General features: G+C 45.7%; 1 protein-coding gene across 5 annotated transcripts; it reads right to left on the bottom strand.

The window, feature by feature from the left end:
* Window positions 1-616: 616 nt before the first annotated feature.
* LOC128343598 (zinc finger protein 436-like) lies at window positions 617-27,424 on the bottom strand. 5 transcript variants are annotated; one of them, XM_053292948.1, is made up of 10 exons: window positions 25,532-27,047; window positions 23,202-23,377; window positions 21,808-22,785; window positions 18,566-18,686; window positions 17,267-17,349; window positions 13,951-14,077; window positions 13,227-13,331; window positions 11,709-11,828; window positions 7,382-7,867; window positions 617-3,701 (listed from the first exon to the last, which is right to left on the bottom strand). In XM_053292948.1, exons 3-10 carry the CDS (start codon window positions 22,537-22,539, stop codon window positions 2,548-2,550), a joined length of 2,928 nt encoding a protein of 975 aa, XP_053148923.1. In that variant the 5' UTR covers window positions 22,540-22,785; window positions 23,202-23,377; window positions 25,532-27,047; the 3' UTR covers window positions 617-2,547. The 5 variants fall into 5 exon arrangements, with proteins under 5 accessions (XP_053148923.1, XP_053148921.1, XP_053148924.1 ...); XM_053292946.1 differs by lacking the exons at window positions 23,202-23,377; window positions 25,532-27,047 and adding an exon at window positions 27,172-27,424; XM_053292949.1 differs by lacking the exon at window positions 23,202-23,377.

Raw genomic sequence — 27,424 nt, 5'->3', positions numbered from 1 at the left:
CCCTGGTTGCATATGGATGGGAGTCTACAAGTGTGAGCACTGTAAGATATTCCCCTCAGGGGATGGAGCTGCTCTGGGAAGAGCAGAAGGTTCCAAGTTCCCTCCCTGGCCTTCTTCAGGAAAGGGCTGAGAGAGATTCCTGCCTGCAACCTTGGAGAAGCCACTGCTAGTCTGTGAGGACAATAGTGAGCTAGATAGACCAAGGGTCTGACTCAGTATATGGCAGCTTCCTATGTTCCTAACTGATGTTGAGGTTAAGGGAGTGAGCTGGGAAGTCTGTCGTCCAAATCTCAGCTCTCCCACAAACTCACCAGAGGCCTTAGGCAAGCAATTCTCCCTCCCTCTCAGCTGCACAATATGGGGTTGATGATACTGGTCTAGGACTATTGTAAGGTTTTGCTGCTATGCATTTGTAGTGCTTTGCGCTCTCAAAAGTTGGAATATAGATGCTCAGTGTTGTTATCAGGATTCTGAATTACTGCTTCCCATCACCAAAGTAAGCCAAATTGCATGCTTGTTGATAGAACTGCTTCTATGCTTCAAATTTCTGGGGGTGGAAAGAAAAAATCCCTTTCCCAACTTGCTAAAGAAAAGTTTTTTTAAAAAGACATCACTCTTCCATGTTTAGGAATTCTAATTTATTGATGAAAACTATCACTCAGTGCCTAGAGAATCCATGAGCTTTACAGAGTGAAAAGAGAGGGATTCCTTGCCTGTAGGCTTCCATTCTAATTAGCTAAGTGGGCTAGAGTTGCTAGCATCTTCCAGGATAATTTTGCTGCAGGACTTCAAGGGAGCAAGACAAGCTGTCTTGTGGGGCAAGAAACTGGAGAGAAATGAACAGGAGAAAATAAAAGCAACCCTGGGTGTCCAAAGAAATTCAAAATGTCAGGGCTACACATGCCCCTACACAGCCAGCTAATCAGCTTTGTGGTGTTGGCAGGAAGGGAAGGTGAAGCCCAAAGGCTTGGAGAGCTACTTCAGCTAAGACTGGGAGCTACTACTAGCCTCAGAGCTAACCTAACCCTAGAGCCCTAACTGGCTCTTCCCTAGATGATGCTCCCCATCACGATTGCCCCACACATCAATTCCAACACTAGCTCTGCTGCCATTGGCTCACCTTGGCTGTTCTCTGTGGTAGGGCATCTGCTTTGCACGCAGAACATCCCAGGTTCAATCCCTGGCATCTCCAGGTAGAGCTGGGAGAGACCCCTACCTGAAACCCTGCGGAGCTGCTGCCAGTCAGTGTAGACAATACTGAGCTAGGTGGTCTGATATGGTATAAGGCAGCTTCCTATGTTTCTTATGACTTTGTTGCTTCCCTGTTGACAGAAGAAGGGGCCAACTCACAACGTGTCTATTCTACAAACAAATCCTGGGCAATGCCTGAAGCAGGTCTATAGAACAAAATGAAATACACTGGCCAACACCCTGACTAAGGCTGCATGTGGGAAGCAACGCCTGTGCTCCTTGAATACTCACTCCAAGCCTTTAGGCTTCCTCCCCCCTCCCTTCCTTTCCAATAGTGCAAGTCAGATTGGCTGGCTGAGTGGGGGCACGGCCATGCCAGTGATTGTGCACAGGGGCATATTTCGCTGATCTCTCCTTCCTCCAGAAGTGTCCTGCGCCACCTGAAATAAGTCCCTGAGGCTGCGTGACCATCAGGGACATGGTTTCTGGACATTTCTGGGGAAGAGGAGATTGGTGAAACTGGCCCTCCCCTAATAGTCACAGCAGAGTTAGTAGAAGCCTTTTACTGAATGGGTGGATCTCATGTACTGTGATTTGATGTTGACCTTTATGACATAGCTCCCTCCATCCAACACTAAACATTCAAAACTATGAGCAGTTTCACATGTCACAGAAAGTCAGTGGTTCAGCCAAGTTACCAGAGCCCCGGGAATGCACATATGTGCTACTTACAGTGTCAGGAATGATATGCCGAGATTGATGGGTTTGTGTGATGTGCCCACTCTCGGCATATTCTTCCCAACTTGTGGTAGGAAGCCCATCTGTCCCTTAGAGTTGAAGTGAGGTGAGGATGTTGGATCCTGTACCTCATATATGGAAGAACATGCCAAGACTGATGGGTTGGTATGGCACGCCCAATCTTGGCTTATTGTTCCCAACACTGGAAGTAGGGTGCGTGCACATTCCAGGAGCTGCGGCTCCCTGACCCAACTGCTGGCTCAATATGATGCGTGAAACTGCCCTATGGGAATAGATAGGGGGCGGGGATTGGACTGGAGCCCAAGCCTGTAGACTTGATACTGACAAGATAAAAATTATTTCTGAAGGTTTGGGGGTATAAGTCAACATCTTCAAATAATAATAATAGGGTTCAGCCATCAAAGCCCCATTGCCAAATCCTGCTCTATGAGGGATGTTTACTAACCACTCAATTGTTTATCAAGAGGCATGGCGGAAATGACATCTGTGGCAACAAAACCTGCTAGGAGGAAACTTGGGGTAAGGTTTAGGTGCTGGCCCACTATTCCTCACTTACTTCTTGAGAAAAGTCATTCCTGACAAAAAAATAGACATGCGTCAATGTCTTTCATGGATTCTTTGATGCCTAATCAGTGTATTTCTCAGACTGAAACTCTTCCTGCACTCAGGGCATTCGTAAGGTCTCTGTTCTCTGTGAGTTCTCTGATGTTCAATCAACTTATCTTTCCGGGAGAAGCTTCTCCCACACTCGGGGCATCGGAAGGGTTTCTCCCCAGTGTGAATTCTCTGATGACTCATCAGATGATCTTTGTGTCTGAAGCATTTCCCACAATGTGGACATTCATAGGGTTTCTCTCCCGTGTGGATGCTCTGATGTTTCTTCAAATGTTCTCTCTGACTGAAGCTTTTCCCACACTCAAGACATTCATGCAATTTCTCTCCAGTATGAATTATCTGATGTTTCTTCAAATGTTCCCTCCGACGGAAGCACTTCCCACACTGAGAACATCTGTATGGTTTCTCTCCAGTATGGATTCTCTGGTGTATCATTAATCCTCCTCTAGATGTGAAAATTTTCCCACACTCAGGACACTCATGAAGCTTTTCTCCAGTATGAATTTTCTGATGATTCATCAAATATTCTCTCTGACTGAAACATTTCCCACACTGAGAACATTCATATGGTCTCCCTTCAGAAGGAATTCTTTCGTGTATCTTTATTGACTCATAACTATAGCCCTTCTCACACTCAGGAGAATGGTAAGGTTTCTCTTCCATATGCTCACTCTGATGTTCAGTGAAATTATTTCCTTTCCCATATTCGGAGAGGTCATATGACTGCTCTCCTGTTTCAATCCTCTGGTTTTTATTCAAGGATGATTTTTGCTTGTTGATGTTTTCCTCCAGAATAGGATATTCCCAGTCGTCCTCCCTGGTATGCATAGTAAGTTCTGATTTGTAGTGGTATCTTCGACCATACTTGGAGAACAAGGGCGCTTTTTCCTGCATGTGCACTGTGGAGATGTCACTAAGAGCAGCAGTAAGGCCTTCGGCAAGCTCACTACAGTCATCTTGCTCCTTCACTGGTTCCTTCCCCTGATGCCCTTTGGACTCATATCTTTGCTCATGAATTTCAGCTGTCATGGGAATGTACCTCTGAGGTACTTCTGCCAATGTGCTGTGCATTTCCTTTAGCCCCATCTGTCCTTGCTGGGAGTTCTCCATCTTGACCCAACTTCTCTTCTCGTCACCTGGAGAGAGAGAGAGAGGAATTTGGCCTGTGTTCATCGAGACGCCTGCAACCTCCTTCTGGCTGGCCTTCCCTCCTCTCTACAGCTGATTGAGGATCTCTTGGCTAAATGCATATACATTCTGTAAATCAAGTCAATGTGCTTTTTTTGGTGCTTATTTTGCATAAAAGACTACTGCTTCTAGTCATGGGCTGGTGGGAGGAGCTATACGGAAGACAGGGCCTGCTGCGTTGCATCGTTCTGGTTACACCTGGCGGCTCACTTTTTCTATCAAAGGGGAACAGGAGGACTCAGAATCAAACCTCTGGGGACTATGCAGAGATTTTAGAAAGAGGCTTTAGAAGCAACTGCAGGCCTTTAGCCAAAGTTGCAACTGCCAACTGGCCACCCAGCTGCTAAGGAGTGGAGATCATGGTGTCTGTGATCAGTTGGAAGGAAAGAAGGGACAGCACCAAAAAAGCTGAAGACCAGAAGGAGAGGTAAAGTCTCAGACCAATTTAATCTTATTGAGATGTATTAAGTTCGCACCAATGCCTTTTCAAAATTATCTTCCTTGAGGAAGCTCTGGAAGAGGGCTATTGAAGAACTACCCTAAATGCGATACTGAATTCATGAATATAAGCCTTACAGTGCTTTGCAACATAGTGAGTGGGTTCAGACATCGAGCAAAACCACGATTTGTGTTAACTATAGAGCCCTTTCTCACCATCAGTGAGAACGGCTGGGCAGCGGCAGGTGGCGGGGAAGGCAGCAGAAGCTCACCTTCCCCGCAGATGATCCAGCTGCCAGTCCAAGAGAGTCAGGGCACACAATCCTGTGCACCCAGATGGTCCCCTGCTTTGCCCGGCGGCACGGATCTGTAGGAATTGGGACACGTCATCCCTTCCCCCACCCCGAACTCCCACAATGCACAGTGTGAGTGCGCAGTGCATTGTGGGGATCTCCACAGAGATGGGCGAGTGCCCGTCACTGCTGCAGTGCAGGCTGCAAGCAGTGCAAAAGGACTGGGCTAAGGGAACGCTCACTCCCTTAACCCCACTTTAGAAGCAGGCTTCACGGGCAGGTTTGCCACTGCGACGCCGCTGGCAGCTGCTTGCCTCCCACTGCTTTTCATGTGCAGCCAAGGCCAGGCGTGGCTGCCTTAGCCCGGTTTTGGCTGCACGTGAGAACGGCCTTATAGTTAAGAATACAAACCTTGGTTGACCTTCCAGATGTACAACAGGCAAGCTGTAATTTAGAGGTATGTGCATACACCATGGTGCAGCAACCTTTTCAGGCGGAACAATAAGTCCAGTGGTGGTTTATTGGGAATTCAGACACAACGCAAAACCACAGTTAGTGCTAACTGTGGTTTGCAAACCAACCTCAAGCCATGGATTCAGGAAAAGGGCGTGTTAGCCTGAAATAAACCATGGTTTATTGACTGGTGCAGGTTCAAAACATATAAACTAATTACAGTTTGATGAAATAAACCTGTGTTTCCCGACCAGTATGTTGTGGGACACTGGTCGGTAGTCTGCGGCTGACTTGCTCTAACAGTGGGGAGTTTAAAATTGGATATATTTAATTCAGCTTCAAAAATGGGGAGTTTAAACTCCACGCTTTCAAAACTGACTTATCCCATGACATGTCCTTCGTGGTGCATAAGGGAGTAAGTTTAAGTTCCCTGCTTTTGGGGCTGACTTGCTCCCTTATGCATCAGGAGTGATTATGGGGCGAATCAGCTACAGGAGGGATTGCAAGGGACAGCTTTGAATAAGAGTAAAAAAAAAAATATAAGAATAAAGCGGAGGAAGGAAGCTAAAATAATAACTAAAAGGTGTGTGGCAACTTTGCTGGCATACAAAAAAGTATATGTGTGGGGGAGCAGTGTACCCCAATATATAATTTTTTAATGTAAGTGTGCCTCAGGATAAAAATGGATGAGAAACGCTAAAATGAGCCATTTTGGAAGGGCGCTAAAATGAGCCATTTTGGAAGGGCGGTATATAAATTGAGTAAATAAATAATAAAATAAACCATGGCTTTGCATTATGTCTGAACCAGCCCGATGCTACATGAATAACACAAAATATATCATCGTATCTCTTTTAGTTTAGCACCAAGCTTTAGAATACTAAACATCCTAAATATTACTTATAATACTAAAACAGTACCAAAATGCTAAACGAAGTTATACCTTCTTATTCTGTTGTGTTATCTACTGCTACCCTCTTTGCTAGGAATAATGGACAACAACATCCAGAGCAACAAACTGAATGCAGAAGATGCAAAATTGAGCTAGCACAAGATCACAAAGAAACATAGGGAGCTGCCTTATATGAAGTCAAACTCTTGGTTCATCTCACTCAATATTGTTTACACTGACTGGCCGTGGCTCTCCAAGATTTCAGGCAGGAGTCTCTCCCAGCCCTACCTGGAGTTGCCAGGGACTAAACCTAGGACCTTCTACATGCAAAGCAGATGTTCTACCTTTGAGCTATGACCTCATTCCCCAACATATGAGTAACTGGTGCCTTTATGACCAGTGTTCCTACTGAAAGAGTTCTTTTCCACTAACTTTCAGAAAGATTTAATACCCCACCCCACACCGGTCTTTTTTTGGGCTGTAGTGGGGATTGTTGCCTTAGACAAGTTGGTTTTACATGTCTCACATTAGGGCGCCTCAGCCCAGTAGATCCTTTTGGCCTGCAAAGTCCCATATCTTATTTAAATTTGTAGTGACCTTTTTTTTAACCTGTCTTTTGGGTGTTTTTTTCAGTTGCACTCCGATTGTGAATCTTTTGTATAAAGGGTTTAAGCTTATTATTTCAAGCAAAGAAGGGCAGAGTACACATGATAAAGATGAAGAGGATATATATTCAATTATAATCTTTTAAACAACCGCTTTCCCTTAGTGCTTTGAAAGCACAGATGCTAAACACAACCCTTTGATATATTTTGAGCTATTCATGTAATGGTATGTTATGCGTATTCTTACTGGATATAATAGGTCAGAAAAAAATCTTCCTTTCTGAGGACTGGTCTGAGGCTGCATCTCTCCTTTTGGATTTTCTGTGGCAAGAGGCCTGCTGGGAGGCCACTTTAAGGTGTGAGAGTTTCGGTCCCTGCTTCACTTCTTTAAAAAGTCCTCCAGGAAAAACTGCTGTGGCATCACAGAGAATCAAGGCTCTCCGTGCCCTTCAGAGATGCTCCAGTGTTTAACCAGCTTTCTGGTCAAAATTTTTCCTCACAATCAGGGAAATCATAACCATCTTGTTCTTCATGAGTTGCCTGATGTTTAAGCAACCTGTGTTTCCGAGAGAAGTTTCTCCCACAATCGGGGCACCTAAATGGTTTCTCTCCAGTATGAATTCTCTGATGTATCGTTAAAGTTCCACTCTGACTGAAGCATTTCCCACACTGAGCGCATTTGTATGGTTTCTCTCCGGTGTGAGTTCTCTGATGTCTCGTTAATTCTCCTCGCGCAATGAAGCTTTTCCCACATGCAGAACATTCATGCAGTTTCTCTCCTGTATGAATCTTCTGATGTTTCCTCAACGTTTGTCGGTGCCGGAAGCATTTCCCACACTGAGTGCATTCATATGGTCTCCCTTCGACGTGCGTTACTTGATGCCTTTTTAATGCCTTCCTGTTACCGAAGCTTTTCCAACATTTAGGACAATCATAAGGTTTCTCACCTGTATGGCTATTTTGATGTCGGATCAAATAATCTTTCCGATGGAAACTTGTCCCACACTTGAGTTCGTATAGTTTCTCGCCCATGTGGATTCTTTGATGTTTATCAAGGCAATGTTTTTCCTGGATGTTTTCCATCAATGTGGGGCATTCAGAAAAGTTATCTCCAGAACGCATCATAGCGAGTCCTGATTTGTAGCAGTATTTTTTTCCAAACCTGGAAAATAAGAGCTTTTTCCCTTCTCTCTGCTCTGGGCTGGTTTTGCTCACAGCAGCTGTAAGATCTTCTCCATCCTCACTGAATCCATTATTTCTTCCTACTGTCTTCTTCTCCTGTTGCCCTTTGGACTCATCCCTCTGCTCATGAATGCGGGATGTCCCAGGAAAATTCCACTGAGAGATTGGTGCTATTGTCATGTGTGGCTTCTCTGGCCCTGCTTCTTCAGGATCAAACTTCTCCATCTTGATCCAACTACTCCTCTCATCACCTGAAGAGACAGAGAGAGGAATTTTGTCCATGCTCTGGTCAACTCTTTCCTAGATTTCTGCAACCACCTTGGATCACCTTGTATATATGATGCCTTCCCTCCTTTAGGAATATAGGAAGCTGCCTTCTACTGCATCAGGCCATTGGTTCATCTAGCTCAGTACTATCTGCCCTTGACTGGCAGCAGCACTCCAGGATTTCAGGTGGCATTTAAGAACATAAGAAAGGCCCTGCTGGATCAGGCCCAAGGCTCGTCTAGTCCATCATCCTGCTCCACACAGAGGCCCCACACAATCCATGTGAAATATTTCACAGCCTACCTAGAAATGTCAGGTTCTGAACCTGGGACCTTCTGCATCTGCTCTGAATGGTTCTTAACCTGGGACCTTCTGCATACAGAGCAGATGCAGAAGATCCCAGGTTAAGAACCTGACATCTCCAGGTGAGCTGTGCAATATTTCTCATGGGTTGAGACATGATTCAGGACACCTCTTCTAAACTCACTCTTTCGTTCCTGTGCCTATGATCATTTCACCCCTTCCTTAAAACAGGGCTGTATGCATCCTTTGCTTAAAATAGATTCTACTTCCTGAAAAGGGGGATTTTGTGGCTTGTATGCATTATGAAATGCAAGGTCAATATGATTATTTTGGTTTATTTTGCAAATTTAATGTTCTTCACCTAATAATGCAGGGAAGCAAGGAGCTATACGGGGCAATGAAGACCAACCTGTTCACTTCCATCCTATGGAAGATGGGTTACACTTTGACCTCCCTGCTGAAGGAGCAAAAGGGATGACTCAGACTGTGGAAGGGCCTTAGATCAATGAAAGAGCAACTGCTTTGCATGCATTAGACCCCAAGTTCAATCCCTGGCAAAAAAAAAAGAAAAAAGAAAATATCTATCTGAAACCCTGGAAGGTTGCTGCCAGTTTGTGTAGGCAGTACTGAGCTAGAGGGACCAATAGCCTGACTCAGTATAAGGCAGTTTTCTATGTAATATAAGCCCAGGAAATTGTTCTTTGTGAGGCATTAAAGGATCTTTTGTCTCCTAAGGACTTTCAATACCTTCACAATATGCAAATTCATTTGGGAAATACAATGCCAGCACATTAAACTCAGTGGGATGTACTTCTGAGTAAACATACTACAGGACTGACTCGTTGGGTTAATTCACCCTGTCTCCTCTTCCCTAAAGAAAAACCCACTAAGCACTCAGATTCTAATCATTACTTTATTTGCCTGCAAGATTTGGCTGCATGCTGTGGAAACTTTGCTAACAGCATTTGTACAGCCTTGTGTGTGAGTTCACTGAATTCACTGACTTTCACTGACTTCTTCCTCCATTACTGTTTGGACTCACATCTTTGCTTGTGAATATTAGCTGTCACAGGAACATTCTGTTGGGATATTTCTGCTGTTTCCTCTGGTAAAGCCTTTTCCTCCTAAGACTGCTCCACCTTGAACAGATTTCTCTCATCATCTCAGAGAGCTGTTTTGCCCGTGCTCTGGTCTTGCAACCTCTTTCACACTGACTTTGCCTCCTTCTCCCAGAGCTTCTGAATGTCTCTGCTAAACTTGTATATATGATGCAAATCAAGCAAATGTGTGATTACTGTTACTAGTCATGGGGTAAGGCAAGGAGATAGGAAAGGCATTATGAAGCTCACCCCAACCATTTTATTCCACTGGTCACACCTGAAATTATGACATATGTATTGGGGGGGGGAGATAGAGGAGACAACTCAGGGTACACACTCCTAAAGCACTGGAATTGGATTCTGCAAGGTGACCACAGATCTCCAGTTTACTAAAATGTTTCAGCACTCTCAGAATATGACCATTTATATTGTTTGGCTCTTGTAAGGATTCTTCTATGGTTAGGAAGGTAGGGTTTTATTTAGTGGTCCCACCCCACATACACGGGGGCGGGGCAATCATAGAGGTTATTTCCAATATGAAGAATTGTTCTAGTCCATGCATAGAGTGTGATGTGGCTTCTGGAGGCAGCAAGGCAGGTCAGAGTCACAAGGCCTTGGAGATCTCCAAGAGAGCAACTTGAGCTGACCAAGTCCTGATTGACCCCGTTTTTTTGTCTCCTGGCCCTGAGTACATCTTCTGTGCTGCACTCCCCAACTGCAGTATGAAGATCCTTAAAGGGACTGCTCCCTGGGTCTGGAGTCAAGCACTCAGTTGCCTCTTCACTACTTTCCCCGATGTGTGTTCTGGGTTGGCGAGTGGGCCACACTGGAAAGCAAATGGCTCCTGTGTGGCTGGACATCTTGGCGCAGTCTGGCTGAGGAGGAAGTGAGAGTCTGAGAGCAGGTTCTAGAGGCTTCTAGCTACCTGGTTCACATTGAGTGTCAGGGCCTGTACTGGTGACATAGCCCCGCTAACTGAGCAAAGAGGCACCTCTTAAGCCATGGCTCTCTTATATTTAGCAGGGGGAGAGCAATTGTCTCTATTGATCCCAGTATAGTGTCTTTTCCAGTGACTGCTGCTGTCCCCCTTGTGACTTTTTGTTTTTGGATTGTAAGCTATTGGGACAGGGACCATTATTTTATTTCTTTTGCTGTGTAAACCACTTTTAGAACACTTTTTTTTTGGTTGAAAAGTGGTATATAAATTCTATTATTAGTAATAATAATAATGGACCCAACAGGCTCATCCCACTCTGAGTGGCTGTCATTCAAGGTGGAAGCCATGACAACAACAAATCATTTCCTCATTATTTGGAGGAAATTTCTCAGTGGTAGAGGTGTATGCCTTGCATGCCAAAGGTCTCCAGTTCAATTCCTAGTACTGCCATTTAAAAAGCGTGGAGGCGGAGCTAAACCTCAGTGGCTCTCAAGTACAAGGGACTGGAACCTGCATGAGACCTTTGGGAACTGTGGCCAATCAGAACTGACAATACTGAGCTATACCTACCAATAGCCTGCCTCTGTCTACAACAGTTTTATATGATGAATTCTCAAGGTCTGTTCAAGGAAAGGCAGCATAGGAAAGCTGAGTTAAAATATGTCATACCTTGCTATCAATACACCCGTAAGCAAGACCCATTGAGTTTAATGGGAACTCTTTTCCAGTAAGTCTGCTTAAAAATGCAAAATAAATTTGCTGTTAATATTTTCAATTTTTAAAAATATTTTGAGAGAAAATATTGGACTGCCAAGATCTGCATGGATTTTCTCTTGGTTAATCACTGTTTGTAACCGAAGATTTTTCCACAAGCCAAGGCATTTAAACAAGCCAAGGCATTTAAACAAACTTGTTCAAACCCTCTCTCCAAGAGAATATTTCCCCACACTCAAAGCATTTAAATGGTTTCTCTCCTGTATGGATTTTCTGATGACCCATCAAATGATCTTTGTGTCTGAAGCGTCTGCCACAATGAGAACATTCATATGGTTTCTCTCCAGGGTGAATTCTCAGATGTCTCATGAATGTTTTAGAAGAAAACATTTTCACATGTTCAGGGCAATCATAATTTTTTGGTACTGAATGGCTGTTTCATTGTGCAAGCAGATTAGCTCTCTGATGAAAACTTTTCTCACACTTGGAACATTAATATAATTTCTCTCCTGCACATCTTCTCTGACATTGATCAAGATTTGATTTGTGCTGGAGCTTTTCTCCCAACATGGGGCATTCACTGAGTTCTTTTCCAGGATGTTTAACCACAAAACCCAATTTGTGGCGGTACTTTCTACATTTTTTTTAGTACAACAGCCTTTTTCTCCCTTGTATATATTTTACTACAGTCAGCATCAAAACTTTTTGAGAGTTTGCTGGATTTCGTTTGTCCCATCAGCGCCTCCTTCCCCTGCTCCCTGTTGGACTCACATCTTTCCTCATGCATCTCAGCTGTCATTAGTCCGTTCCCTTCCATTATCTCCAGCGTTCCCTCTGGCTCGTCTCCACTCTGAGAATCTTCCAATTTGAGATGACTTCTGTTCCGGTCACCTGAAGAGACAGAGGGGAATTTTGTCCATGCTCTTGTGACCTCTTTGCTAGACTCCTGCAACTGCTATCTGGCATGCTTTCCCTTCTGCCATTTCTTTCTTTTCAGTTCATTCAAGATGTCTCTGCTACCTTATTTTTCCCTCCGTTCTCTATGGATAGTTCACCCCACGGCCTCTATCCAAGGCTCTGCATACTCTGTGCTGAATAATGAAAGCCAAACTTCTGCGCTGAGGTAAGTCAGATTCTGCACTTTGTTTGACACACTAAGAGGCGATTCTCACGATCAGTGAGAAGCACCGTAAGGGGGACTGTGGGGACTCCCCACAGACGATCAGAAGGCAGCCCTAGGCGGCCAGACTGGCTGCCCACACGACTGCTGGCTCTGTGATGGAGCTGGCGAGGGCTGCGGGGATCGGGGGCTGCACGGCCTCCAGAAGTTCCAGGATGCCCTGAACAGGTGTGCAGGGCATCCTGAAGAGACCCCTGAGCCCGGAAGCCTGTTTGCAGCCTCCCAGTCTGGAGTCTCCTTATGTGTTGCCACGCGCTGCGGCAACACACGAGCAAAAAGACGAAGTTAACGGAGCACTCGCTCCATTAACCCGGCTAAGGGGAGGGGTATTTAGGGAGCTGCGCGGATCCCGTTGCAGCACACGATCGCCCAAAAGCTTTTGCGCGATCGTGAGAATCACCTCTAAGTTTTGCTAGCTGCACAACTCACACCTGGATAAGTTGCATATTTGATTCTACTTCGGCAGGGAAAGGCTTAAAAAGCGATGCAAACTAGTGAAGATCTCTGTATTTGTTTTAAAATAATATTTATTTAACTTCCTTGAAGCAATCTTGCACTGACTATTGGACTCGACAGCTTCCAAGGACCCTTCCAACTGTAACATGCTATGAATTGCCTTCCAAAAGAGTACTTTGGAAGAGATACACTATCCCTGTATTTTAATTATCCCTTCCTCCCCGCATTCCCTTTTGTGGCATGTTTGTTCAATTTTAAGTTATTGAGAGGGACTGTTTTTAAAATTTTGATTTTGGTGTGCTACACCTAACATACATTAGGCACTAACGTATATAATTTTAAAATAATAAAAATAAGGGCTAGAAACTGTTTTCATTTTTAAATGAAGAAACCCCAGTACCATGTTTTGCAGGTTTTCTGACCTTTTCTGGAAATACAGATTCTATGAGAAGATGCAAACAGCTTTGATTTTCATCATTAGTTTCTGCTAGTCATAGAAAAATGAGAAGAACCTGTACAACGCTGCACAATATTTCTTGTTCTCTAAAAAGATAAAATAAATAGAAGCAGCAGTGTCCTCCAGGCTACTGAAGGAACTCCAAAGATCTTCTCATATTGCAAGAATCACCAACAAGGCTTCTTCAACCCCTTACTTGAATCTTGGCTTGGGAGTCTCTCACATTCAACAGGCAACTGGTGGAACATCTCTTCTTTTTCTGCACTGGAGGTGAGGTTGGGTTTGGGAACCAAAAGTCCCTCTGGAGTGTATGTACAGAGAGAAAAAGAGGTAACAGACTGTGTTTGAGGAACCTGCAGTCTTTCACTTGAAAGAAAACCACTCCTCCAAATGTTCCCCCCACTGAGGAACTTTATGGGGTAATATCCCTGCTTTTTGCTGATTTAGGGAGTCAGTAGTACCTTCCCACTACCTGCAGCCATTACATCAATCCCCAACCTCATCTCAAACCTATTTGCATGCCAAGCAACCAATATACTTCAGACTATATATACAGAAAAGGGCAAATTCGACCACACTGGACAGTCCTTGAAACTGTCAGCAGATAGGGGCAAATAAAAAAGAAAGAAGGCCAAGGCCAAGAGAAAGAATGGTTGGGGGAAATCATCTGGAAAGGAACCAAGGGCTTAAACTCACTATTCCAACTCTGCTAAAATCCATATGGTCACATTCTGGTACACTTTCCCACCATCTTGTGGGCACGGTGGTAGTAATAAATATTGTTCTCAGGAAATGTATTAGAATATATATATTTTAGAATTTGAAGAAGAATCCCTATATCCACCAATTGACTCAAGATTTCTAAAAATGGCACCCAAATCTGCTGATACCTATTGGACCTGAGTAGAAGAGATCCTTACCCAAAGCATCTACATTCCCATCATCCTCTTGCAGGACTTGCCAAAACATGGTCTGTTGGCCTGTTTGTGTCCGGGTCCGTTCCACCACGTGCAAAGACACATCTGTCTCCTTGAAGTTCACTAGTCCCTGGAAATAGGGGAAAAAATCCCCCCAACTCCATCAGACCCCATTACAAAGAAACAGTGTTTGGGCACAGACTCAAGGTCACCTCCTTTAAAACCCAGAAACAGTCAATACACTTGAAAATGTCTACTTGAAAATGCACAATGAACCGGGGTGGGGGTGGGGATCCACACTTCTAGCATTGTTTTATTATTATTTATTATTATTTACATTTTATATCCCACTCTTCCTCCAAGGTGCCCAGAGTGGTGTACTACATGCTTAAGTTTCTCCTCACAACAACCCTGTGAAGTAGGTTAGGCTGAGAGAGAAGTGACTGGCCCAGAGTCACCCAGCAAGTATCATGGCTAAATGGGGATTTGAACTTGGGTCTCCCCAGTCCTAGTCTAGCACTCTAACCACTACACCACAGTGGCTCCTATAATCACATTGATTATTCACTCATGGTGAATTAAAGTAATTTCCAGGTGACCAGGGAGCAGATAATTCATAAAGTGAGAGTTTATTCTTTTTGATAGGAACATAGGAAGTTGCCATGTACTGAGCCAGACTATTGGTCCATCTAGTTCTGTCTTGTCTATCTTGACTGGCTGTGGCTCTCCAAGGTGCCAGGCAGGAGTCATTTCCTGTTATTTTATTATGTATTTATCAGATATATGTTTATACCGTCCACTATCAAAGTCTCTAGGTGGTTTACAATAACAAAAACAAATGAAAAATTAGCACATTTAAAACATATATAAAATCAACAGTTAAAACAATCAATAAAAATCAACTATAACATCAACTAAAAAGCTTGGCTGATGGGATGTGTCTTCAGTTTTTTCCTAAAAGCCATCAGGAAGGAAGCAGCTCTAATCCCTGCAGGAAGTGCATTCCACACCCTGGGGCAACTACAGAGGTGGCTTGCCTTTGAGTTGCCACCAGACAAGCCGGTGACACCCTCAGATGAACCTCCCCTGAAGAGGTTCATAACGAAGGGTTCATAACGAAGAAGGTGAACTTTTAAATACCTTGGGCCCCAAGTTGTTAAGGGCTTTATAAGTGATAACCAGCACTTTGTATTTTGCCCGGAAACCTCTTGGCAGCCAGAGTAGTTCTTTCAAAACAGGAGTGATATGGTTTCTTCGGGACAACCCGGAGACCAACCTGGCGGCATCATTCTGCACCAACTGCAGTTTCCAGACTACGTACAAAGGCAGCCCCACATAGAGTGTATTGCAGTAGTCAAGCCTGGAGGTGACCAGCTTTTACCACTGTCTTAAGATCATGCCATGCTCTTCCAGGAAAGGGTGCAGCTGGTGTATCAGCCAAAGCTGATAAAAAGCACTCCTGGCCACTACTTCCACCTGAGAGATTAGAAAGAGAGAGAAAGTTGGGTCCAGAAGTACTCCCAAACAGAGAACCTGTTCCTTCTGGGGGAGTGTAACCCCATCTAGAACTGGTAGATCTATCCCATCTCCTGAATTGCACTGCAGCTTGCTACAGTGAGCACCTCCATCTTGTTTGGATTCAGCTTCAGTGTGTTATCCCTCATCCAGCCCATTATCTCCTCCAGGCAGGCATTTAGGGAAGTTATGCCATTGCCTGAAGAAGCTGACAAGGAGAAATAGATTTGGGTGTCATAAGCGTACTGATAGCACCCTGCGCCAAATCCCATGAAGATCATTCACAACGGTTTCATGTAGATATGTTCTACCTGGAGATGTTGGAGATTGGACCTGGGACCTTCTGCATGCAAAGCAAATGCTCCAATGGCCCATCCCTGCAGCTCTATAATTCCATGTGCCAGCTTCACATGTCCCATGCCCCATTACCCCTTGAAGAGAAGGAAGAAAATAGACCTAGTTTGGAGCTGTGCAGCTAAAGGAAAGGTACTCTAGTACCTCAGTCACTGAGCGCTAAAAGAAGCCCTAGCCCAGGGGCAGGCAATTTTGGCTCTCCAGTTCTTGTTGAACACATGATAAATTGTGGCTGGGGGTGATGGGAGTTGTAGTTCAGCAATAGCTGGAGAGCCAAGGTTGCCTACCCTTGGGCTAGCCTTTCCCTTCAGCCACAGGTCTGAACTGGAAAGAGAGAATGGGATAATCCACAAATCGGTTTCCAAGGCCAGTAGCTCTCCCCCTGCTCAGCAAAGAGAATCACCACTTTTTAAAAGGTGCCTCTTTGCTCAGTTAGCAGGGCACAACCCTGCATGGTACTGCCCATGCTTGTGCCTTTATACGCACGGGGACTGGAGACAAAGTGGCAGTTGCTCCTTTTAGAGAGGACATCTAGAAGGCTGAAAAACAGTGGCTGACATCCAGGCGATTGCAAGAAAGAAGATGCAGCCACGCACAACAGCCACTTAGCTGAGCAGATGGTCAATGCCGCTCAGTTGTGCAAAAGGACAGCAGAGAGCTCTGCACCATTCCCTGATATGTGGATGGCCCGAGGAAGAGGTTTTACAGCAGGAGGCATGCGTGCCACAGGTCTTGTGAAAGCCTGTTGCACCAGCACAACACTAGTCTGGAACGCAAGCTCCCAGCTTAGTGGAGCTAGCTAGCACAACATCCTTGTACTAGTCAGTGGCAACTGGTAGACATTGAGGTGGGGCAGGGGCAGAGTGGAAGGTGGAATATACCTTCAACAATTGGTAAAAGCTCCCGCCACTGCTGCCTAGCATACCGCATGGCTAATCAGTCGCACACCCCACCTCCACTGCTCAGTTGTCCCATGCGCATGCATGGTGGCCATTTGAGGGGTCAGCATAGCAAATGGCTGTTGTGCACGCACACTTTGGCCAGCTGTGGCAGGGTGCATGGTGGGTTGGCCACGTGAGGTGTTAGGTGCCGGCAGTGGGAGCTTTTACCCATTGCTAGAGGTATACACCAGCTTGCACTCCCCCGTGTCCACTGGCACAGTATTACTTCTCACTGCCATCTCCTCAAAAGGCAAAGGAGGGACAGTGGTTTTCCCAGAGACAACTAGCTCAAAACCCAGGTTCTCCCTAGGAACAGGGATCAGTGTCTCATCAGTTTCTGTGTAGCCCTAGCTTTAAGAAGAGTCCTGTTGGATTAGACTAAAAGCCCACCCAGGCCAGCATCCTCTTTCCTGCAGTGGCCAAAAAGATGTGTCCGGGAGGCCTATGGCCCTCTCATGTCATTCAAAGGCCTTGCGCAAAGGGAAGTGGCCCAACAGGACCTCACTTACCTCAGTCAACCCAGCAGCAGCCATTTCCTGACCTTCGGGAGGAAGCACTGGACTGGAATGACTTCGGCATTTGATTCCACTGTCTGCAAAGGATGGAAGGAAGATGTTAGAAGGGCAAGCATCCATTCTTTCACCCTTACAGCATAAAAGGACACATTCTGCTCCATTCATTCACAGGGTGCAGTTGTTTATTACAATCATAGTCCAGCACACAGAGGAACACAGATTTTCTGTCCTTTTAGAGGCCGCTTGAAAAGCAGGGATGGGGAAAAGGCACCTCTGCCCAAATCCACTCTTCTGCTCATATGTTCAGGAGCCCAGGCTTCCTTTGTACCTTACAGGATTATACCCAGAGACTACTCTCAGTATTCCTTGCTGGGCCTTGCTCACAGCTGGCCCGTTTTCATGAAAAGCAGATCCCTGTTGCTGTGCTGTGTACCAATCCGTATATGCAGAAGTGCTGAGGTCTTCCAATGGCTCTGCTTGGATCTAGCAGCTCAGGTCTTGCAGAGGAGCTCTCTTAGTCTATTATTTTAAGAAGTCCCAGTCAAGGTGTCAAGTCCCTGTGACACTCTTATGGATGCGAAAGCTGGACTTTGAAGAAGCAAGATAGAAAAAGTATTGACGCTTTTGAACTTTGGTGCTGGAGAAGATTTTTGAGGATACCATGGACAGCCAGGAAAACAAACAAAAGGATCATAGAACAAATCAATTCAGAATTTTCACTTGAGGCACAAATGACCAGGCTCAAACTATCATACTTTGGACACATTATGTGAAGATCCAGCTCCCTTGAGAAGTCTATAATGCTGGGGAAAGTTGAAGGCAAGAGAAGAGGAGGACGACCAGCAGCAAGGTGGATGGACTCAATTACGACAGCAAAGAATGCACCACTGCGAGACCTTAAAGGCCAAGTTGAAGACAGATCATCCTGGAGAGAATCCATCTATGTGGTTGCTAAGAGTCGACACTGACTTGACGGCACTTAATTAATCAGTCAAGGTGAAACTGAGGAGAAACGCTGGAAAATGGGGTAGGTTCTGATCACAGAGGCATGCACTGGTGCATCTACTGCTTTTGCTTAGCCTTCTCTTGTAGCAAGATTCGTTGGCAACAGCATGATGACCAGATGCCAAAAGAGGCCAAAGTTACGCAGGAGATTCAGCTGCTGCAGCTAAACCTCACTCTTCTACAGGACAGGAGATGCCGGTGCCCTTGGCTTTCCTTATATCTGGCTGCCCTAAGCATCCCACAATTATAAAAGACAAGGACAGCTAATACAACTCAGTGGATCCTTACCCAGCAAACTGATCTCCCCATCACTATTCTGCTTAGCGTCTTTGTAGATCTGTCCCAGCGCAGCCCCCGAGGGTTCCTCCTTTGCATCCAGGGAACTCACACACTCCTCCTGCAATGTACCCTGAAACGGCATGGATGATCCTACTTAGAACAGAGATGCAGCACTGGGAGGGTCACTCGGGAGTGACCTGTATGGGCAGAGCAGGAGGTGGGCAGCATATGAGCCGCAGGTGCGGCTTGTTCCCGCTTACCATTCCCTGCCCCGGCTGCCTCATTCTGCCGGGCCTGCTCTGCTGCCATGTTAACCAAAGGCATGTGGGTTGCTCATTCTCTTGGTTCCCCAATCCAGGCGAGTGAGCAGCCCGCCCACCTGGGGTTAACATGGCAGTGGGACAGGCAAGGCAGAATGAGGCAGTCGGGGTGCGAAGCGGGAATGAGCTGCACCTGTGGCGCGTTTACCACCCCCTGCTGTGCTCGTATGGGCAGAGGACACATTCTGCTCCATTCATTCCTTTTATTTTATTTTATTTTATTTTATTTTAACACTTCAATCCCACTGTTCCTCAGAGGTTATTTTTATCCTCACAACAAGCCTGTGAGGTAGGTTAGACTGAGAGATACATGACTGGCCCAGAGTCACCCAGTGAGTTTCATGGTTGAATGGGGATTTGAACTTGGGTCTTCCTGGTCCTAGTTCAACACTTTAACGTATAATTCAAATGCTCAGTAATCATGGTTGTTCTGAGGCCAAGCAAGCTACATCATTATGAGAGGAGAGCTGGTCTTGTGGTAGCAAGCAAGACTTGCTTCCTTAGCTAAGCAGGGTCTGTCTACACAGACAGACCCTGGCTGCATATGAATGGGAGACTTGATGTGTGATCACTGCAAGATATTCCCCTCAGGGGATGAAGCCGCTCTGGGAAGGGCAGAAGGTTCCAAGTTCCCTCCCTGGCTTCTCCAAGATAGGGCTGAGAAAGATTCCTGCCTGCAACCTTGGAGAAGCCGCTGCCAGTCTGTGTAGACAATACTGAGCTAGATGGACCTATGAGCTGACTCAGTATATGGCAGCTTCCTATGTTCCAGTGTTCCACTGAGAATACCAAACAGGAGTGTCTATCTCCCCCCCTGCATCACACAGACTAACATAGGTAGTTGCCCTATACCAACTCAGACCCTTGGTCCATCTAGCTCAGTACCATCCACTCTGCCTGGCAACAGCTCTCCATGGTTACCCTGTCCCATGCTGACGGAGCAAAGAGGCACCTTTTAAAAGTGGTGATTCTCTCTATTGAGCAGGGGAGAGCAACTGGCCCTATCCATCCCCAGCACAGTATCCCTCCAGTGGCTGTTGCTGGTGTTCCTTTTTTAGACTGTGAGCCCTTTGGGGACAGGGAGCCATTTAATTTAATTTATTTATTTATATCTATGCAAACCACTTTGGGAACTCTTGGTGAAAAGCAGTATATAAATATTTGTCATATTCATCATATGGTTTCAGTCGGAGGTTTTTCTCAGCCCTATCTAGAGATGCAAGAGGTTGAAGCTGGGGCTTTCTGCATGCAAAGCAGGTGCTCTTCCATGAAGCTATAGCCTCATTCCCTTAAGTGCCTAGGCCTTTAAGAGCAACCCAGCAGGCAGCATTCTGGGCTACAAGTTCAGCACCATCTCCATCCCTGCATCTACATGCTAGGAAAAGTAACACCTGTGGGTTTTCTACCTTGTCGTGCTAAAGGTGCAGATGCTCTGTTGGCAATCAAAGGTGGCTAACTTAACAACTTCTCTCACATGGTCATTATGAGGATAAGCACAATTAGTTCTGCAAAAGGATACCAAAACTAATGGAGGAATTGTAGGAATCAAATATTTTTCTGGATTCGTGGTTAACAAACAATTATTAATATTGATCAGCTTTCAACATAATGGTGCTTGATCTTGGAGAGGAAAGGAATCATAGTTCCTTCAAGCCTAACACTGCCCTTTTTAGTCTTAAAATAGAGAACATGTAGAACATAACATACATTTCCAACTTAACAAATCTATACACAATGGCTGACATCCTGATTAATGCAGTGTGGACACATGTATGTGTGCATACTGTAGAGCAGGGATTCTCAAACTTGGGTCCTCACGTGTTATTGGACTTCAACTCCCATAATCCCCAGCCTCAGTGGCCTTTGCTTGAGGATTATGGGAGTTGAAGTCCAATAACACCTGAGGACCCAAGTTTGAGAATCACTGCTGTAGAGAGTTTTCCTACTATTGCTATGCCCATAGCGGGAGAGTGAATTTTGACAATCTGCTCTGCCTCTGGAAGAAAAGAGGAGATCTGGTCTTGTGGCAGCAAGCATGACTTGTTCCCTTAGCTAAGCAGGGTCTGCCCTGGTTGCATACGAATGGGAGACTTGATGTGAGCACTGTAAGATATTCCCCTTAGGGGATGAAGCCGCTCTGGGAAGAGCATCTAGGCTCCTAATTCCCTCCCTGGTATCTCCAAGATGGGGCTGAGATTCCTGCCTGCAAGCTTGGAGAAGCCGCTGCCAGTCTGAGTAGACAAAACTGAGTTAGATGGATCAATGGTCTGTCTCAGTATATGGCAGCTTCCTATGTTCCTATATAAGTGCCCTGTATTTCCTGAAAATATATCCTTAAAGGCTGCATGACCTTCAGGGACATATTTTCAGATGGTGCAGGAGATTATGGCAGAGGCAGAGCAGATCATCGACATTCACGCCCCTCCCCGCTGTGTTGTGTGCCTAGTGCTGAAGAACTAGGAAAGCTCTCCACAGCATAAATGCATCATCCTGGTATGCCCACACTGCGTTAATCAGGGAATTTTGTGTGTGTGCATGTTTTAAACATAAGCATTAAAATACATTTAAATCTATTAAAGATTAATAGAGATCCCATATTAAATACTCATTAATTAAAGGAACATTTAAATAATCATAATGGTGCAAAAATGGACATTATGGATGTCCGCATCACAAATGTGCAATTTCTTCCAATTGGAGATTCATGAATATCTGAGGCTATCTTTCATAAGTATATCTTTCATATCATTCAGAGATGCTCCTATCTGGAATGGTGCCAGGTGACTGGAATTCAGCTGTGCCCAAGGATTTGGGCACTTCCTATGCATTATCAAATCCATCATTTTTTAACTGAATAATTATGGATAGTCCCAACAATACAATCCATGTTCTTTCTTGTGAGGAACTCACAAAGAATTAAACACTCCTCACCTGCCATTTCCCTGTTTCAGCCTCTCTCTGGCTCATCAGAAAATCCTCCACCAGAGCCACAGCCTGGGAACAGTTGTCTGGCACACCTGCTCGGATCCAGCTCTCGAGTTCCACCGGCAGGCTGGCCAGGAACTGCTCCAGGATCAGCAGCTCCAGGATCTGCTCCTTCGTGTGCTTCTCTGGCTTCAGCCATTGGCAGCAAAGCTCCTGGAGCTGGCTGTAAATCCTCTGCGGGTCTTCCATCTCCTGGTAGCGGAACTGCCTGAAAAGCTGGCGCTGCATCTCCATTCTAATGGCGTTTCCTTGCAAGATGGCGGCCTTCACTTTCCCATAGTCTTCCTTCTCTCTGGCTCCTAGGAGGCTGAAGGCCTCTTCTGCCTCTCCACTAAGTGCTGGCAAGAGTCGGACCACCCACTCTTCTCTAGGCCACTGGCAAGCTTTGGCGACTTGCTCAAAGGAGGCCAGAAAGGCCTTGGCATCGTCCCATGGTGTGGTGTCTGACAGCTGGGGGTTCCCCCATGCCAACTGCGGAGCCTGTAGCGTCTTCAGAAATTCCTGCCATTGGGCTTCCCAGCATTGCTGCACCCCCTTGCCTGGTTCCCGTTTGCCCTCTCGCAATGCCCTCCATCCCGGTCGCTCTGCCATAACTTTAGGCTGAACTATGCTTGACACTTTTCCTGCTCCTTCGGGTTCTTGTTCTGCTTCTAGACCTATAGAATTTTGTTCTTTCATCTTGACTCCACCCCTCGAGATGAAAATTAGGGTGCAAACAACAATCCTTTTTAGAGGTTGATCCCAAGATTAAAGCCCGTACTTAAAGACCCGTTTTTTTCCTTTTGGGCTGGTCTTATGGCACTGTAGGAGGAGGATGCTGGATTGGAGATTTCCTTGGCAACAGAAGAGCTGCAATTGTTCGAGGAACCCTGCAGTCTGAAGCCACCCCCGGATGTATTCCTGAACTGAAAGGCGAGTTGCTCCCTGAGATAAGGAGACACACACACAATAGAACATTTAAAATAACAGGGAGGACAGAAAAGAACACTTTCCAGTTTGGACAGATCAGGGGTTTTCAACCGCTATTCCTCAGGTGTTATTGGACTACAACTCCCATCACCCCCAACCCAGTTATTGTGGTTGGGGATGATGGGAGTTGTAGTCCAACAACATTTGGGTCTCCGTGGCTGAGATTCCCGGGATAGACTGTCTCAAAAATATATTTTTCTTTCCTTCCCCAGTGGTAGGGAAAGTGGGATATCTACCCCCATACGAAAAATCAAGTTGTAAACATCATAGATGGGTACACATAGAGCTAAGAAGCTTGAGTGATGAACCAAGACGACTCTGGCTCAATTTTTACCTCAATAGGATGAATTAGGCAAGCTAGTCCTACCTACCTTTCCAAAGGGGATGGGCAAAAATGGCAATTCTGTACTCAAGAAGAGAATATCTGCATACATCTTTATACTTCCTCTTGTAGCTGCAGGCCAGGCTGTTTTTGCTCAGGGCCTGTCTCCTAGCAACAACTTGTAGGCCTCAGCCTTTGGGGAAACCGCTTAGGAGGCAGTTATCTCTTTTGCCACAGTGAAACATAAATGAAGATGCATAAGGAGAGCAGAAAGGAGAAGGCAAGGTTGAGTCTCTGAAGATAGGATGCTAGGGCACATACCAAAAATAATAATCATCCTATCATTTATAGCCCTTCAAAGCCCTTCATACTTGTTATCTCAGTAATCCTTACAAGAAACCTGTTAGGTAGGACAGTAGTGAAGAAAGGCCATTTAATAAGCGAGAAGGGATTTGAACCTGGGATTTCTTGTTTACCACTTGGTGTCTTAGCCTCTACAACAGGATAAAATCATTTAACCACTAAGAGTTCTTTCTTCTTATCCTTTATAACCACTATGACTGCCATCTTTTAACAGCCCCGCTTTTTCAGCTATATGCCGGGCTGAAATTTAACAAGTGAAGTTTCCCCCAGGAGTATGTCAACATGCCGGCAAGTTCTACACCTGTGGAATGTCTACCTGCTGTGCAGTTAAGGGCACAGGAGCCATGCCAGAAAAAGTGGTAGCAACCAAGTGTGCTTTTAGGGTGAGGGAAGGAGATTCGCAGCAAGATCTAAAGCACTGCTCAATATCCAAGAGAAGTTAAGACCTGGGGAAAATTCTGTGGAGCATTTTCCGCTTCTCCTTTTTGGGTGGTGGGGCTGGGGGAGGTTATTCTCTATCTACTCCTAACTCCCATGTTTTATTACATATTAAATAAGTGGCTTAAAAAAAAGTAAACATTGATCAGGATGGCACAGACTATTCTTCAGGTGCAAACACAGTCTTCAGGATATGTTTGTTCCGAAACAAACATATTCTTTGTTATGTTATGATCTCCTTTATTCCAAAATAATATACTCTCTGGCGGCTATTTTCCTTGCCACTTTCTCCAAATTGAACTCTAGTTGGCATCCTTATTTATCCATTCAGTCCTGTTCTTAATCTGGGTGTTTAAAAAGTGAATTTTTCGCAGTCTTCCAGTATTTGAGCAACAGTTTTGTACACAGAAGTCCGCGCCGGTCTGAGGATTGCTAGCCATGCAAGATTGGCCTGAGTCCTATTCACACATTATGTTCAACGCACATACAATTTGTGTACAGTGCACATACATACAGACCTGTACATGTATACTAGCCCTACTCAGACATTACACTGTATGTGTGTTCAGGTGCCTGTACACATGTACATGTTTTACAGTGTTGCTTCAGATAAGACACCATCTGCAACATGTGATCAAGATGGGGTCACACCTGTCTTGATGTCACAGGAGGATAACCCGATGTGCTCTCAGGACATCCCTTAATTTCATTGCGTGCGGGTGGGGGGTGGGGGCTCATCTGTATCACCCCTCTATATATGCTCCAAAACCTTATACCTACATTTATTTAAAAAGTGAACCTGGGTACAGGACAAGATACAGACAGAAAGTGCACTGCTGTATGCATTATATTGTAATGCATTATACTGTATGCATGTTTATTTATTATTATTATTTTATTTATTTATTAGATTTATATCCCGCCCTTCCAAAATGGCTCAGGGCGGTTCACAGCATGATAAAAACAATTGAAACAAATTAACAATTAAAAACTGTTAAAACACAATAAAACCAATAAAACAGCTAAAAGCCCTGAAAAGCAGGGCAACAATTTAAAACAATTTAAAACAGTTAATCATTTAAAACCCTGGAAGGCCAGGGCAAATAGGTAGGTTTTAAGGGCTCTCCTGAAGGATGGCAATGATCTCAAATTATGAATTTCTGCCGGGAGTGCATTGCACAGCCCAGGAGCAGCTACAGAGAAGGCCCGCCTCTGTGTTGCCACCAGACGAACCGGTGGCAACTGGAGACGGACCTCCTCAGATGATCTTAAGGTGCGGTGGGGATCATGTAAAAGGCGCTTTCTTAGATAACTCGGACCTAAGCCATTCAGGGCTGAATGCATTACAGTCATCCCTTGCCAACCGCGAGGGTTCCGTTCCAGGAAAACCTCATGGTTGGCAAGGCATTAAAACCAATGGGAAACAGGGAATATGGGGAATCGCGGTTGTGAAAAGACTGCAAAATACTGTTAAGAATAGAAAAAATCACTTCCAAACCCCTGAAAATCACCACAAGCCCCCAAACCACCCCCCGAGCCCCGGAAATTAAAAAAACCCCAAATTACCAAAAATCTCACCAAACTGTGGATACTTGGGTTGTGGTTGGCAAGACCTGCCGTGATTTTCCAGTCGCGGATACTTAAAACAGTGACTGGAAAACCCGCAGTTGGCGAGGCACGACTGTATATGTAATGTCTGAATAGGCGAATCGCCACCAATCTCCAGGTGACCATGAAAAGCAATCCAAGAGAAGTTAATGGCTTGATATTGTGGAAAAGATTGAGGGGAAATTCTAGGAATGGCTTCAGTTAGAGTTGGCAATCCTAGATGGTACAGGGTTAAATGAACAGAGGATGTGTGGGGTATAAATGTAGGAAATAAATGATCCTTTTCAGCAGGGGTTCTCAGACTTGAAGAATCCCTTCAGTGGCTGCAGGCCATTGTGGCTGGAGATGATGGGAGTTGTAGTTCCGCAACATCTAGGGACTGAAGTTGGGAACTGCTGAGTTCTGAAGTCTTTTTCCAAAGACTTCATGGAAAAGGTTAGGCTTTGAATGAAAACAAATCCTCTGTCCTCTTCACGGGTAAGACGCTCCATGAGCAGCTGCAGGCCCATTTTTCTGTGTATTTGGGGAGCAGAGATTCTGTCTCCTGTTTGCCTCCATTTTGTGGACTTCCCCCTTTCTTCTTCCCCCAAAGGCCCCCTTTTAATTGCCCTCTCCTGCAGCTACAATTCCTTCCATAGGAAGAAGGAAGTTTCCCCAATGACATCCCCACCCCTCTTCTCAAATTTCTCCAAGGCAGTCTAGAAGCCAGAGTTTAGTTCAAGGGTCCTTCCTCCCACCAAACAAACAAACAAAAAACAGCCCCAAAGGGTGACAAGAGTGGGGGCATGGGTGGGCAAGCACCCCCCCCCACAAAGCATTGTTTACTCCCAACTTGCCCCTCCCCATTTATGAACTCAATAGGATTTATTTCAGTGAACATATGTTCAGGATGACAGTGTAAATAATGGGAGATATACTATGATTTCTGTTTCAAAAATCTAACATGTAGGCCGTGGCTCGCCCACCCAGAAACACTCTATGCGCCTTCTGTGCCCCCACTCATTTTTTCCTGGTGCCGCTGCCACTGAATGTATTACAGTGATAATACACCCATATGCAGATTACAAGGGGCCAAGCTAAGAGCTAGCAGCTCATGACAGCCCTGTGATGTAGTCCCCCGCAGAGGGGGGCAACTGAGCTAAGCAAGAGTGCCTTACAACAACCCTGCAATGTAGGCCAGGGTTTTAAAAACACACAAAAAAAAACCCATTGCAGGTTGAGGCTGAGAGACCGAGAGGAACTCGGGTCAGGCCAACCCTCTCACAGCCCTCTGCATGCAGACACGTGGGGCTGTTTACAACCACAATAGCCACACAGCTCTCGGGAGTCCCCCAGAGATCGGCAGGCTGCCCATCCTCCAGGACTGGCCTAGAGTCTCCAAGAATCGGCATCCGTCTGCAGGAGACTTCTCTGAAAGCAAGCCGGGAGGTTTTAACGGCTTGATTTGATGGGAAAGATTGGGGAAAGATAAGGGGGAGGCGCGAGGGGGGACCCCTCCAGGGATAGCTGTAGTGAGAGCAGGCAACCCTAAGCACCGGAAGAGCCGGGGGGGGGAGTGGGGAGGGGATCCGGCGAAGGGGGGGGGACCCTCTCGCAGCTTCCACACTCACTTCTTGGGGCCGGATCAGCTCCGCGGGGCTCAGTCCAGGCCGGTCCCAGAGAGGAGCCCCTCCTGGGTGCCTTCGTGACGCCCACCCTGGACGGCCGGCTGCAGAGGAGGGGGAAGGAGGGAGGTGGTAGCCCCCCCGGTTGGACCAGCTGCTTGCTTGCTTCCTTCCTGCGAAGACCCCGGCCCGGCCCTCTTTCCCCCTCACCAGCCTTTTCTATTTTCTCCTCCTCCTCCTCGGCTGTGGCTCAACGGTG

The sequence above is a fragment of the Hemicordylus capensis genome, chromosome 2 (assembly GCF_027244095.1).
Source record: "Hemicordylus capensis ecotype Gifberg chromosome 2, rHemCap1.1.pri, whole genome shotgun sequence".
Lineage (NCBI taxonomy): Eukaryota > Metazoa > Chordata > Lepidosauria > Squamata > Cordylidae > Hemicordylus > Hemicordylus capensis.
The sequence above is the reverse complement of the archived record's forward strand: the minus strand, read 5'-3'. Positions and strand labels throughout refer to the sequence as shown.